The sequence below is a fragment of the Herpailurus yagouaroundi genome, unplaced genomic scaffold (assembly GCF_014898765.1).
Source record: "Herpailurus yagouaroundi ecotype Mexico unplaced genomic scaffold, PumYag 163, whole genome shotgun sequence".
In the NCBI taxonomy this organism is placed as follows: Eukaryota; Metazoa; Chordata; class Mammalia; order Carnivora; family Felidae; genus Herpailurus; species Herpailurus yagouaroundi.
The window spans coordinates 19,733,820-19,748,970 of NW_024412404.1; the positions used below are offsets into that span (position 1 = coordinate 19,733,820).

The window sequence follows — 15,151 nt, forward strand, 5'->3', positions numbered from 1 at the left end:
GCCCCACCTCCTCCCTCTGTCTGGCCAGCCCCACCTCCTCCCTCTGTCTGGCCAGCCCCACCTCTTCCCTCTGTCTGGCCAGCCCCACCTCTTCCCTCTGTCTGGCCAGCTCCATCCAGGGCCCTGCAGTGGGCCAGGAGCCAGGGGGCTTGGAAGTTGGACAGCCTGTGGGGGCTGGGTGTGTGGCAAGGGCAGGAGGGCTTGAAAGCAGATAAGCCCCACCCAGAAGGGAAATTTGGGGTAGGGCTGTACTGCCAACAGTCCTCATCACCTTCCTGAGCAGCTGGAGGCTGGAAGGAAAAGCAGCTCCCAGCTGTGGAGAGGGGCTGGGCGGAGAAGCCTGGCGCTTCTGGAGTGGGGAGTAGGTGGGCATAAGAGGGGAAGTAGAACCAGGGTGAGTAGGACACGGGACTCAGGGGTGGTCAGGATAGGGTCGGGTGGACTGACAGAAGCAACAGGCTCCCTGGTGGGCACGCAGGCAAAGAGCCCAGCTTCTGTGGCCCTGTTTACACACACGCCTGTGTGGCCCCGTGAGCGTGCAGTTAAGGGTGCGTGTTGCATGGGCGAGTGAGCTCCACCCACAGCCCTGGAGCCCATGTTTCTGTGTGCCCGTGCGGCCACAGGCGCGGGGCTCATCCAGCTCCTTCCCCACCCAGCCAACCACAATGACGAGCTGCGGCTCACGTTCCCCGTGCGGGACGGCGTGGTGCTGGAGCCCTTCCGCCTGGAGCACAACCTGGCTGTCAGCAACCACGTCTTTCACCTGCGGCCCACAGTCCACCAGACCCTGATGTGGAGGTGAGTGTCATGGCGAGGGACACAGGCTCAAGCCAGGGGGAGGAAGCCCCCGGTGGTGACCTCCCTAGCCCAGGCATTGCCGTGAACAGATCATAGCAGCATCTGCCTGCCACCTTCACCCGTTCAGCATCATTGATTGGGCCCTGCTCTCTGCAAGGTTTGGGGGATGTCACAGGCCTCGGCAGGTATGGTGGCCTAAGAGCAGGGAAGAGCTGTCATTCACCCTGGTCCTGAGAGACTGATCGGGGACGACCTCCCAGAGGAAAAGGTGGCTAGCTCAGACCCAAAGGCCAATAAGGCAGTATTCAACGCAGAGGCCCTGAGTTGGCAAGAGGAACTTGAACATGGTTTGCTGTGGCTAGAGCAGGGACACAGAGGGATGGGGCTGGCTTGGGCGGAACCAGCAAGTCCGACAGGTTGCGAGGGGCTGGCCGCCGAGCCAGGCAGCTGCTCAGACGTCCAGACACACTCGAGTACAAGGTCTGGAGGTGGCTGGCCAGGCCAGGCCCTGTGTTCTGTGCCTTCCACACATGACGTCACTACCTGGATCTTGTCAGTGGGCAATGCTTGTGCCATTGGCAGTGAGACCAGAGAAGCTGATTAGCTTGCAGGGCTTCTCACAGCAAGCGGCAGAGCTGGGACTCAGACCCAGTTCTCTTGAATGCCAGGACCCACTGGTGTCTCCACCCTCGGCCCTTCCTCCTCAGGCAGGACTCACACTTGCAACCTTTAGCTGCCCAGTGAGCACCTAAAAGGCACGAGACGGGTCTGCCCTGGGCACATACGTGCGCACGCACAGCTCACTCGATGCCTTGACCACACTGAGCCGGCTGACCTGGGTGCTGCTCCCAACTGGAGTCTGGTTTGGACATAATCAGTCCCCTAGCTGGTCTTGTCACATTACTGTCTGTCCGTTTCTTTCCTCTGTCTCCATCCTTGGGGCACAGGATAGAGGGGCTACAGGGAGCAGTCAGGAGGAGACCAGCAGAGCTGTGGGGTATGGCTGGAGTGAACAGTGCAGGGGACTCTGGGCTGTGGCGGTGGGTTTGGACTGGGGATGTGGGCAGGGGGAGCATCCACAGTGGGAGAGGAGAGCCCGGGGAGGCGAAGACGGTGGTGCCAGCGGAGGACACGTGGCCCTGAGGGACTTGGGCTGTGGCGAGGTGGCCAGGCGTCACCGAGGCCCCGGGCAGAGCCAGCTGAGCCTCACCGCACCCCCTCAGGTCCGACCTGGAGCTGCAGTTCAAGTGCTACCACCACGAGGACCGGCAGATGAACACCAACTGGCCGGCCTCGGTGCAGGTCAGCGTGAACGCCACGCCCCTCACCATCGAGCGCGGGGACAACAAGACCTCCCACAAGCCCCTGCACCTCAAGCACGTGTGCCAGCCGGGCCGCAACACCATCCAGATCACCGTCACGGCCTGCTGCTGCGTGAGTGTGCGGGTGGGGCTGGCGTGGGGGGCTGAGTCCCCCTCTGGCCTGCAGCCTTGACTGCGGGTCTCTGTCCTCATCCCCGCAGCCACGGCAGTGGTCTTGCAGAAACACGTCTTCACAGACGTTGCCCCAGGGCTGTGGAATAACTGTGTGTGTCCCCCCGATCCGTGACCTGCTCTGGATCCACATCTGAGCCACACTCCTGTCCTCCCAGAGATCCGGGCCTGGCACACAGGGCTTGCCCAGGGACCTGTGGGGAAATAGATTGCCTGCCTGTCCTGCTCTGCTGGCCTCGGTGGGGGACATACAGGAAGGAAAATGACTGATCCTGCCCTTATGAGCAGAGAGACAGAAGTCACAGGATGGGGAATGCTGTCAGAATGAGGAACCTGTAGGAGCTTGTGGGGGTGTGCAGTCCTGGAAGGCTTCCTGGAGGAGTGAAGACAGGGGTGACCCCCTCTGGCAGGAAAGGTGGAGAACACATGATATGGAGCCGTGCCAGGCAAGGTTAGGAAGTGAGGCCCACTCCAGTCCTCATGCCTGGTGTCCCATAACTCATGCCAGGAGGTTTTCAACATCCGAGTCAGCGTAGAGCCCAGGTAACGGTCCCCCAAGTGGTGACCGTTGCCCGGGTCCCCAGGCTCACAAGTCCCAGGACACATCCTGGGCCTCAGGAGACCCTCTTCTAGAGTGGCATCACTGTGGATCATGGGCCCTTTCCTGTGCTTGTCCTCCAGGGGCCTCTGGGCACAAGTGGGGCCAGCCGTGGGGGCCTTGGGGCCTTGGGGTGGAGACTGAGTACGCTTTTCCTTGGCAGTCCCACCTCTTCGTGCTGCAGCTGGTCCACCGGCCCTCCGTGCGCTCCGTGCTGCAAGGCCTCCTCAAGAAACGCCTCCTGCCCGCGGAGCACTGTATCACGAAAAGTGAGTGTGGGGGCGCAGGGAATGAGAACCGGGACCGGCCTTTGGCTCCATGCACACACCCCGGGGCCCGAGCATTCCTTGGCACCAGTCCCCACCGCCCCCCCAGCTCATGTCCCTCCTTCTGGAGCTGTGGGGGTGATCAGATGAGCATGGGCTGTGAGGCCTGCCTCACATGGAAGAGCTGGCTCGCAGCACAGGATGTGAGGCAAATTAAAACCACACACCGTGGTGTAGACAGGCCAGGCAAGCTTCCTGGAGGAGGTGACCACCTAGAAGATCACTTCTAGGAACTGGACAAAGGGGATCTTCACCCAGGGGTGGATTCTGGACCGGCCTCCCCACCTCAACAGCTCATGTATAAACTAGAGACAGGGTCTTGGCTCAGAGTCCCCTCCTTTGGAGGAGGCACCCAGGTGATGACTCGGGGGCAGTATGCAGGGCGGTGCACCGCTGCCTCTCCGCTCGACTTGCTTCGCCACATCACCTCCTGAGCCCTCCGTCCCCGCCCGGCGCTTGTCCGTTCCCATCTCCACCCTTGTAGAAGTGAGCACGGGAGCGCCTGAAGGGCTCTCCACTGACCCAGAAAATCAGTGGGAAGGGCCAGACCGTGTTTCTTTAAGTGCCGTAGAAAGTCCCCCGTGCTGGTGAAGGCGGGGTCTGTTCCTCAGAGACTGGGGAGCTGACGCGGCTGCTCCAGGGACACACGCGTTCCACACGTCGCACGTGGGGGCTGCCGTCCCAGAGAGCTGGGTGGCCCAGGGCACCCGGCGGGCCGAGCTCCCCTGTGACCAGGCCTGGGTGTGCTAGTTATTCCCAGGACCTCCCAGTGTCCGGGGGGCGGTGGAGAAGCAGGGTGTGTTTTAGCCACACGAGGGAGTGTGATATGTGCAGGGTGGCCCCGTCCTCCTCAGCCACCTGTGCCTCCTGCCCCACAGTCAAGCGGAATTTCAGCAGCGTGGCTGCCTCGTCAGGCAACACGACCCTCAACGGAGAGGATGGCGTGGAGCAGACAGCCATCAAGGTGTCTCTGAAGTGCCCCATCACATTCCGGCGCATCCAGCTGCCTGCTCGAGGTCATGACTGCAAGCACGTCCAGGTGAGTGGTCCTGGCAGGTGCAGCTCGAGCGGGAGCAGGATGGCTGGCGTCTGGCTGGGATGGTGAGGGGCAGGCGGGGGCGGGAGGGCTGGCAGCAGGGCCTGTTTCTGGTCCCCAGAGGACTCGGCGGCCATCAGCAGCCGGTTGTATTCACTCCCTCCGGCCTCCGTCCATCCTTTGAGCGAGCATCTTCTCTGCATGCTCAGGGCTAGGTTCCCAGGGGACCCCAGAACCGATTTGGACAGTCCCAGTCCTGACAGATGTCAGAAGCCAGCTGCAAGTCCTGCACATACGGCCACAGCTGGCCTGGAGCCCCAGGGCAGGGACACCTCTGCCTGATCACTGCTGTGTCCTGGGACCTGGCCCCAAACAGGTGTTCAGGAAGTGGCCGTGGAATGAGTGACTGTCGTGGCCTGGGTTGCTCTAATAGAGCACTGTGCAAATGTGGGCAGCCTGGATGGGTGGGATGCCCTGGGTGGGGGCTGCTCAGGAAGAAGTCCCAGAAGAGGGGGAGTGGCCATTCCTGCAGAGGCTGGGGGGCCAAGCCAGGTGAAGCCTCGGCCCCTCCCTCCACACAGCAGGTCTGGAGGGCTTCGTGGTGGGGCAGGAGCTTCCCTCGGGGAGAACGTTGTGGGCATCAACACGTACTGATGAACTCGACTGGATATGTTCTCGGAGCCGGGGCTGGGCTGACGGGGAAGCCAGGCCGTCATGGGTCAGGGTCTGTGGAGACACGCTGTTGGGTGAGCCAGGAAGCCTTCTGAGAGGACACAGGCAAGGGGCCATGGGGCACAAGGGTGGTGTGAGAAGTGAGCCATGCAGGGACTCAACGTGGCCGGCTAGCCATGTGAGCAGGGGAAAGGCCTCATGATCGCCGGCCCCCACAACCCAGCCCCCGTCTCCCCGCCCCCCGCTCCCTCCCTGCTGGGAGATCCTCACAAGGGTCCCAGAGACGATGGCACTTGCACCTACGCGTCCTCTCATCTGTTTGTCTGTCTGTCTGTCTCCCGGCCTCTGCAGTGCTTTGACCTGGAGTCGTACCTACAGCTGAATTGTGAGAGAGGGACCTGGCGGTGTCCTGTGTGCAAGTGAGTAACACCTACCCCGGCGGGACCTTCCTCACTGGCCTCCATCTGGGCCTGCCGTCTGGGGTCTAGCACCTCCTCCTGCCCTAGGAGCCAAACAGAGAACCCAGACATGGCAGAGGAGCTCAGCGCACAGGGGCCGCATGCGGTCTTCTTGTGTCAAGTTGTCACAAGGCTGTGCTCTCCTGTCACTGCCTCCAGTAGTAACCCGTGGCAGAAGCAGAGTCTTTGACATGGTGGGGAGGGGTGCACTATGCACTAGTCCCTAGGCTCCAAGAGCAAAGGCCAAGCCCCCTTCTCTTTTTTTCTAGTAAAACGGCTCTGCTTGAGGGCCTGGAGGTGGATCAGTACATGTGGGGCATCCTGAACGCCATCCAACAGTAAGTGGGCACCCCCCCCAGCTCGGGGCACATGGAGGGGGTGGGGGAATGCCCACCTGGATTGGAGGAGGCCAGACGGGGACATTCCTGATACCCCACCCTGTCCCCAGCTGCAGACCATTCGCCAACCCAAGCTCTCACCTCTGTGACTCTACCTCAGGAACTTTTCTATCTGGGGGCGAATGAACTTTCTGGAAAGGACTAAACTCAGCCAGAACAAGACAGTGCCCCGGACAGCCACTTCCTGGGCGGGAGGCCTTGGAGCCAGCTGTCCTGTGTCCAGCCACTTGCTTTTCCTCACCTCACCCTCCCCGTCTCTCAAACAGATGTAAAAATCCCTCACACCCCTGTCATATGGCAGAGCGTGGCAAGGATGGGGACAGGGGCCTAGGCAGGGACAGTTCAGTGTCTGCCTGGGCTAGAAGCCCTTGTATCCCAGGCCTGGTACCGCGTGACCTCAGCTCTGCCCCCTTGCTCCCCACCAGCTCCGAGTTTGAAGAGGTCACCATCGACCCCACGTGCAGCTGGCGGCCAGTCCCCATCAAGTCAGACCTGCACATTAAAGATGACCCAGATGGCATCCCCTCCAAGCGGTTCAAGACCATGAGTCCCAGCCAGATGATCATGCCCAACGTCATGGAAATGATCGCAGCCCTGGGCCCTGGCCCATCCCCCTACCCACTCCCGCCTCCACCGGGGGGCGCCAACTCCAACGATTACAGCAACCAAGGTGGGTGACGTTGGATGAGGTGGGAGAGTCCCAGCAGGGGTACAGGGTCTCTGGGCTCACGTGACAGGTGCAGGGGGATTGTGGTGTGAAGAGGTAGAGGCAACATACACCCCAAAACACAACCCATGTCACTGGACTTGGGGGTATGGTGGCCCATTCAACGCCATCGTGTCTCCTTTGCCACCTGGTTCCGTCCAGCCCTATGGGTCAGCACCCTGCTGAGAAGTGGGCTCTGCCTCCTGGAGTCCAGGGGACAGCTCCTTGCCTTCTTTGGAACCTGCTTTGCTGGGGGCACTAACAGAACACTCCCACTTGGAGTTCTTGGCCCTTCCCCCAGCCCTTCCGTGTTTCTCTGTGAGATCTGTATTGTCACGGTCCCTGAAATGCTCCCATCCTTCCAGGCACAGAGTTCCAGGGGTCTCTGGCCACCAAATTCACCATCCCTGCCCTCTCACTCTCCCTGCTGTCCAGACCAAGCTATGCTGTACTGCCCTGGGTTCCTAGAAAGTACCCAGCCCCCTTAAACACTGGCAATGGCAGCTCCCTGCAGGATCCAGGCTCCTGGATGATTAGAGGCCCGGAGAGGTTAACCCACATAGCAGGATCCCACAGCCTTCCAGTATGCTGGTCCTCTGATCCTTCTCCATGGCCATGTTGGGGAGGGAGCAAGGGCCAGGGAGGCCAGACAGCTGGCTTCCAATGGTGTCACCTCGAGGCTGGTGCAGCTCTCTTTGTGGACTTGAAATCCTAATCTCCCACTCTGGGCTGCGGTCTTCCCACTGACCTACGTGCAGCCATGTGGGGGACAGTGAGGAAACAGGTCTTGGGGTCTGGCGCAGCAGATCCTGAGGAAGGCTCAGACTGGGGCATCATCTTCCCCTGCCCTCAGGAGCCTGGCCTACCTCTTGCTCATACTCTGTTCCTGCTCGTAACTGTAAAACAGCTCAGGTCCTGGGGTGCTGAGGCCCACCAGAGGAGGCTGTATTGCTGCTCCGTCTAAGGCCACAGGAGCCAGAACAGGAGTCACATCTTAACTTACATACTCCGGGTCCCCCCACTCCCCCCACCCCGTGGCTGCCTTCCCTCTGGGTGACACTGCCCCGGTGCCATCTTGTTTTCTCCCCAGGCAACAACTACCAGGGCCATGGCAACTTTGACTTCCCCCACGGAAACCCTGGCGGGACGTCCATGAACGACTTCATGCACGGGCCGCCCCAGCTCTCCCACCCCCCGGACATGCCCAACAACATGGCCGCCCTCGAGAAACCCCTCAGTCACCCCATGCAGGAAACTGTGAGTACCTCTTCATCGTCCTGACCTCCCTACCTCCCCCTTCACCCCCCTCCTCCGCGTGGGGCGGCTGGGAGCAGAGGGCTTCCCCCAAGGACCTTTCTGATGTTTGCCTAGCTCCCTCCCAGGCAAAGGGGAAGACTGCCAATTGGGTCTGGGGGCTCAGAAGGAAGTGAGAGGCCTGACCGAGGCTGAGTCGGTGTCCTTGGACTTGGCCAAGGACGTTGCTTTCACCTAGGACGTTGGATTCTCAGATGGGGGAAGCTGCAGGCTCCTGTCTGCACACACACTGCACGTACACACGCCCACTTCCCACACATGCCCACCACACCCCCACACACACCACCGCCACCAGCCTCTCTCCCTGACACGCACACTCAGATGCTGACCTACCGTAGCCCCGGCTGTCTAGAATTTTGTCTCACACCTAGGCACCTGCTCCCCAGGGGTCTGAGTCTTCTGCATATCGCCACCGCCTGCTCAGCCTCAGAATATTCACGCCCCGTCCCGTGTCACCTATTAACACACCCAACAGTGGTAAGAGGCCTGGCCACCCCAGGTCCTCTTCCAGTGAGTACTGCGTGGCTCTGTTTGACTTAGCACACGTTTCCCGAGCCTTTGCTCTGGGCCAGGTTTTGTACCCGGTGTGAGCAAGACAGACACAGGCCCTGTGCCCACGGAGCAAAGGTTCTGGCAGCGCTCGGATGGAGACAGCACGGTTGGGGTGTTTGGGGAAACCGGGGCCTGAGGGCTGAAGTCAGGCCTCAGTCATTCTGTCTGTCCCTGGTCTCTCCCCTCAGGAGGAGGGGCAGTCGCAGAGGGCCCGGCAGTGGGGTTGGGCGGGCCTGCACCGGAAGGCCAGGCTGCAGGCCCCCCATCTTCCCCCATGTGGCCTGGGAGGAAGGGCCTTGGGATCGCACTGTGATCCACACGGGGTTGGCTCTGCCAGAAGCTGTCCCGTCCCGAGCCACCCGATTCTCAGCAAGAGTGGCTGTTAACCGGAAGGCTTCTGGGAGAGGGAGGGACACTGCAGCATCTTTCCTATGGAACTCCAGAATGCCAAGTCAGACATAGCTGCTGTCACGGGGCTTCAGCCACATTTTCTCAAGTTCCTTTCTGCCTCGTGGAGCTTCTGACTTCTGGGGGCCTCTCTCCCAGCTCCCCGTTTCCTCAGCAGTCCATGCCCAGGAGTCACCCAGATCACACCCCACACACGCTCACCTGTCACACACAGAGGTCCCAGCACTGGACATCGGCAGCAGGATGTCGCTTACTTTCTGAGCCCTGCCACCTGGGGTCTTTTCAGAGGGCCCTAAGCCTGTGAGTTGACTTCACAGCCTGCCCCCCCCCCCCCACCACCACCCCCGCCGCCCAGGGGTGCTCCCTAGATATGCACCGTCCTTCCCTATTTCTGGGCTTTCGCTAGACGGCGACCCAGAAGTGCAGCTGCGAAGAGGGATAGTACAGTCACGGATAAACTTCCCCGCGCCAGGGCAGCCTGGCCCTGGCTGAGCACCAGCTGGATGCCCACGTGCGCGGACACTGGCAGAGAGGCTCCCGTCAGGTGCTGGGTCACTGAAGGACTCTTCCTTGCAGGAGAGGTGACCGGTGTATCAGCAGGTCTCAGAGCGTCCCTCTGGGCCTGAGGGGGACAGCCGTTGTCAGCAGATCTAGAGACTGTCTGCCTGGGCTGGGCTGGGCTGCTCCAGGAGTGTGGAGCCACTCCCTGCCCCCCAGAATGGGCACTGTGGGGCACCCACGGGCATGGGTGGGAGTCACAAGCTGGCCTCTTACTGACAGTCATGGTGGCCATCCTTCCAGCCTCTCCTGGTCCTTCCCGCCTCGTGTGCATCCCCCCCACACCGTCCCACAGTCGTACAGTCGGTCCCGGGATGGAAGGGGCCCTGTGCTGCCTGGGGCTGGCTGGACTGAGCAGAGGCTCCCAGCAAGGCCTGGGAGCAGCTTTAGGAGAAACAGGAAGAGGTACTAGGGTCTGGAGATCAGGCTGCTGTTTCGAAACCCACGAAGGAAAAACGAAATGTGTGCATGGCCTGGAAGATGGGATGGGTAGGAAGGTATAAAAAGACCAAGGAGACGTTTGCTCACCGGCAGCCTGCGGGTCAGGCTCCCCTTGGCTAGCATCGTGTGAGTGCGGTTGGGGGACCTGCTGGGGCACTGGCTGTGGGCTGAGAGTGTGGACTTGTGCTCCAAGATCTGAGCTCTGAAGGGAGGCTGCTTGGGATAGCACCCAGACCAGCAGGGAAGTTTCGATGTCATACACCATAAGGCCCCCTGCCCGGCCACAGCCCTGGTGTTTCAGTCCACGTGCACACAGGAGAGCACGGGCCTCTAGTGGATCTGTTAGAGAAGCACTTCCTGCCTCACCGGGGCACCTCCTCTGTGAGCCCTAGCGCCCAGCGAGGCACAGAGGTGCCTGCCTTCCTCGGCACCCGGGGACGCGGCCTACAGCTGCCTAGGTGGGTGGCCAACAGGAAGGGTCCGGCAATGCGGAGAAGCCCTGCTCTGCCCCTTTGACTCGGGGCTCACTTCTGCCCTACCCTGGGCAGCGGGCAGGGCTGGTCCCAAGGGGCCAGCCGCTGCCACCTCGGGCCCTTGGAAGGTGCCTCTGTGTCCAGCATCGCCCCCCCTCCCCCCCGGCCAGGGCCCGTTGTGGGACGCAGACCCCTTTCTGAGCTGCACGCCTGCCCATGCTGTCTGTCCGTGTCTGCTCTCCGCTGCCCCTGGCCCTCGGGGGGGCAGCGAGCAGGGGTGGGGGGAAGGGGTGTGCCGTACCACGCCGCCAGCGTCACCCTCCCCGCCTCCCCACTCCTTGGAAACATGCCCATTTGCTTCTCCATTCTGCCCTTCCTGTTCATTGTGGTGATGGTGTCCGGGCTACAGAGGCAGAGGGGCTTGCGGGGGGCCTGGACCATGCTCTCAGTGTCTGCTTGTCCCAGAGCTCCGGGCCACCTCCCTCCCGGCCCCCACATGGCCTCAGAGGCCCCGGCCCCGCCTCCCTCTCCACAGCCTCCCTGACTGGCAGCCTCAGGGGAGGACTTTTTTTGTTTGTTTCTCCGCAAAACGACAACGACAACAAAAAGCATTGAGCTTTGTAAGGGGGTGGCTTTGTTTTGGGGGTTTGTTATTTTCCTGGTTTTGTTTGGTTTTCATTTCTCCAGGCATCTCGTTGCTGTACCTCGTCACCTCACATTTCTTTTCTCCTGCTCTCTCCTCCTCCACAGATGCCACACGCTGGCAGTTCTGACCAGCCCCATCCCTCCATACAACAAGGTTTGCACGTCCCACACCCCAGCAGCCAGTCAGGGCCTCCATTACATCACAGTGGGGCTCCTCCTCCTCCTTCCCAGCCTCCCCGGCAACCGCCACAGGCCGCTCCCAGCAACCATCCACACAGCGACCTGACCTTTAACCCCTCCTCAGCCTTAGAGGGTCAGGCCGGAGCACAGGGAGCATCCGACATGCCGGAGCCTTCGCTGGATGTAAGTTGGGGTCACCACCGGCCTGGGGCTAGGCCTGGCGCTGGGACCTGCCCGAGAGCAGGGGTGGGTGTCGAGGGCTCAAGGCCCAGGGTGGAGGAGGTGCAGCTATGAGGGGGTGGGTGGGTGGTGGGTGGGCCTAGCCAGCCTGCCTCCCCTGGCTCCAGAACCAGGAAATCCCACAGTGGGGAAGCCTCACCAAGGGTCCCAGCATCCCACCCCCCCCCCCCTCCCCACCTTGCCGGCACCTGCCCTTCGGTCCCCTCGGCCACAGTCCTGCAGCCCCTCCCTGCCCCACCCCACCTTCCCCCACAGGCCCTCACAGAGTCCCTCTGGGCCAGGGTCCTGGAGGAAGCACAGGAAGGCCCCCTGCCCTTCTTCCTTCCGACCCCCTCCCTGCCCCCACCCCCACATCAAGCTTGCCATCTCAGTGTTCGCCACACTCTCTGGCCTGAGGCAGGGGAAGGGCTGGAGTGACAGGGTCCCTCTGTCTGTCTCGCTGGTATGTCTGTGTCCAGTTTCCTGTCCGTGTGTTGTCCACGCCCTGTGTTGCCGCTTTGCTCCATCGCTCACTCAGAGAGGCCCCGGTGAGGGGTGACAGTAGGACCAGCCTCGGGTCGTGCCAGGACTACTGGGGCAGAAGTGGGTGGCTGAGATTCAGGGGTCTCTCACCTTGAGGCCCGACCGGTCTGGAAAGCGGGGTAGGAGGAGCCCTTGAGTGATGGGGGCCGGATAGCCGGCTAGGGTGGGCCGGGAAGGGACACGTGGCACTTGCCCCTCCCATCCCACGCCCCTAGGCTCTAGATTCCCAGAGAGGAGACCTGCTCTGCCCTCTCCACGCCTCAGCCCCACTGTGGTCGCCCTCTGCCCCGGCAGGCAGCGGCAGTCTTTATGGTGAATGGGGTTTCCTTGGCTGTGCGGCCATCTAGGGTTCTCCCCCAGCTCTCCTCCCCAGACCTGTCCAGTGAGGGTGCTCTTAGGTTCATGAGGTTCCGGTGTGACAAAAGGAGTCCGAGGACCTCACAGTAGAGGGTAGGGAGAGTCTGCAGCCACAGCCCAGGGGCCGCAGGGAAGGATGGTTCCGTGCCGCCCTCTGGTCATAGGCTCACCAGGGAGCAGTGAGCTCCTGGGGGGAGGTCCAAGGTGCCGAGAGCTACAGGGACCACCGGCCTTACGTGCAAAGTCATGTGGTTTCTACTGGGAGGCCTTCGTGACCCAGGCTTCCTCTTGGCAGGGTCTTGGGGCCAGAGGAAGCCCGGAATCAAGAGAAAGCCCCCTGACCTGCCACGAGCCTTCCCGGCTGGCGGGCCGAGGGCCTGTCTCCCCCACACTGGAAATAAGCGCGGGTGTGCCCCAGGCTAGCCCAGTGGCCTGGGCGCGTTTGAGGCCAGCCAGCACGGTTAGTGTCCCCTGTCCCGCCAGGACCCCGGGAAGCAGGTAGAGAAGCACGCACCCCGGCAGTCCTTGGGGGCACCCCTGCAGTCCTCACCCTGGGCCAGCCCAGCCCCTCAGCTGACACCTCATCTGGGCTTCTGTACTTCTTTTCCAGCTCCTTCCAGAACTCACAAATCCCGATGAGCTCCTCTCGTACCTGGATCCCCCCGACCTGCCGAGCAATAGTAACGATGACCTCCTGTCTCTCTTTGAGAACAACTGAAGCCCACCCCTCCACTGGGGCCATCCCCCCCCCCCACTCTGCCTCCTTCCCCGTCTGTCCCACACACACTTTACCACTGGGAGCCCATGCCCTCAGACCGCCCCTGCTGCGGCCTTCTCAGAGCGGAGGGGCGGGAGGGTGCACTGTGAAGGCTGTGTGGGTCTGGTGCCCGTGCCCAGAGCAGGCCCTGAAGATGAGCCTCGAGGTGGGGAACCGGCCCGGCGAGAGGGCACATGCTGACAAAGCCTTCCTGGTCCCTCTGTGTGTGCTGATTCCAAACGACCCTCCAGTGCCCCCCGAGGTTCTTCCGGTTTCTAAACTGTAACCCTGCCTCCCTGCTTCCTGGCCCAGAGCCTCCTTCAAGTGACTGAGCCTGAGAGAAGGCGCCCCGAGACCCAGGCAGGCCCCGAGCCTTGGAGGAGCAGTGACGGTTGGCGGCAGTGAGAATGGCCCACCCACCACCACCACCACCACCACCACCACCACCACCACCACCACAGAAAAGCACAAACCTCTGGGAAAGAGAACTCTCTCAGGGGCCAAGGTCGTCGCTTTGACCCCTGACCTCTAAGCCAAGATACCCTGTAAACACTCTCTCTCAGAAAGCAGAGAAAAAAAGGACAAGATTCTGTGTTCGAGAGAGGGTGTGCCATTCCTGCTTGGGGACCGGTGGGAAAGGGGGTCAGGGCCTCCTCAGAGCCAGGACAGTGCAGCTGGCCCCATGACCTCTGGACTCAGTCCGGGGCCCGGCCTCGGGGAGCAGAGGGAGAGAGTCCCCAGCCAAAATTACTGTGCCCTTAGTTGGGGGGCAGGGGGATGCCGCCAGCCGGAGTCCGATAGGAACGGCAACTTACAACTTTGCTCCGAGCCACTCCCTGTTTTTCAATGACGATTAATTAAGCTACGGAGTCATCTGAGAAAGGGGACGGTAGACTTGGACGGCAAGCAACCCATTTCTCTCCACGCGTCCTGTTTCCTCCCTCCTGCCCCCACCCACGTCTCCCAGACTGTTACGGGGGACACCTGCTTCCCTCTGTCCCACTTCTGCTGTGTCCGCCCCGACAGCCGGGTGGGCCGGTGGAGGGGCGGGGGAGGCTCAGGCGCCTGTGCGGGCATGGCGCAGGCACCTCTCCGGCCCCCCCCCCCCCCCGTCCCGGCTGTCCCTGTGCTCAAGGCTGCCCCAGCTGCACCCCAGTCCGTCACCACACGTGCCGGGATGTGCCCGCCAGCGTCACGTGGTGTCTCTGTGCCGCACTTGGCTGCCGGCCTCTCCTTCCCTCTGTGTCCCCCTGCCCTGCAAAGCTGCCCACACTCCTGCTCACCGGAGCAGAAGCAGCCTCTGGTCTTTCCCTCCACTGCCTCGCTCCATCCGGCTTACTGCTCTCGGAGTCTCCCGGGTAGCTTGTGGGGCGTCCGTTTCGTCTGGGGGTCCTCTGTCCCCCTAAGCCGCATGGCCTGTGATGCTGCTGGGCCGTCACTTGGGTCACGTCTGTGAATTCGTTGCGCCCCTCCCTGCTGCTGCCTGGGGTCTCCTGCTTCCCGTCCACTGTCCGTGTTCTCGAGCTCCGTCTCCCCCTGTGGCGGGTGGTCCCCAGCACTCCTCTGGATTTGACCGGAACGGTGGCCCCAGCTGTCGATTTCCAGTCACTGTACCAGACAGCCGGCACAAGGTTTTCTGTAGGAAAGCTGCCATTGTCCCCGCCCCCTTTTCCTTTGTCCCGTTGTCGAGGTTTTTTCAAACAGCGTGGTGTTCAGTATGCAAATCAATTATTTTGAGAATTGCTTTTGTAAATATCTTTGTGAATATTTTAGTATTGTCTTTGATAATATCCAACATTTTCATGACCTGGTTATAGCCTTTGCTGGTGTTTTTAAAAGACCTTGACTCAACAACAAGACCGAGTCCTTTTTTTTAAAAAACGACAAACAAAAACAAAAAAGCAACCAGGGCTATTTGTACAGATGAAGGGACAAAGTACGTGGGTGGCTGTGCCGTGAGTTCGAGCAGGCCGCCCACTGTTCAGAGCCATCCCCAGTCGGCTGGTGGGGACGAGACGATGCCAGGTAGCACGCGGCCGTCCTTGCCCAGTGGCCGATAGCCCTGGCAGGTGGCCACGCTCCTGTGTTCGGCCATCTGGGAATGTTCTGCCCCAGACAGACTTACAAATGCCTTCCTTAGAAGTTCCTGCTTCCTGCTGTGGCTACTTTTTCCCAGAAAGGCCTGGGGTCCATTCTGGTTCTTATCGGGTGTCCCTGCT

At 61.5% G+C, this 15,151-nt stretch overlaps 1 protein-coding gene across 5 annotated transcripts in view; it reads left to right on the forward strand.

The window, feature by feature from the left end:
• Nucleotides 1-14,783, forward strand: part of ZMIZ1 (zinc finger MIZ-type containing 1) — a 234,249-nt gene extending 219,466 nt beyond the window's left edge. For 4 of the 5 annotated variants that reach the window (XM_040485550.1, XM_040485553.1, XM_040485551.1 and 1 more), the window contains 10 exons: nt 657-798; nt 2,022-2,232; nt 3,053-3,158; nt 4,094-4,254; nt 5,275-5,342; nt 5,651-5,719; nt 6,205-6,449; nt 7,576-7,742; nt 10,982-11,239; nt 12,786-14,783. In XM_040485550.1, coding sequence (XP_040341484.1) covers nt 657-798; nt 2,022-2,232; nt 3,053-3,158; nt 4,094-4,254; nt 5,275-5,342; nt 5,651-5,719; nt 6,205-6,449; nt 7,576-7,742; nt 10,982-11,239; nt 12,786-12,893 — 1,535 coding nt within the window. In that variant the 3' untranslated portion in view covers nt 12,894-14,783. The remainder of the gene's footprint in view (nt 1-656; nt 799-2,021; nt 2,233-3,052; nt 3,159-4,093; nt 4,255-5,274; nt 5,343-5,650; nt 5,720-6,204; nt 6,450-7,575; nt 7,743-10,981; nt 11,240-12,785) is intronic. The other variant, XM_040485554.1, reaches the window with a different exon arrangement.
• The last annotated feature ends 368 nt before the right edge of the window (nt 14,784-15,151 follow it).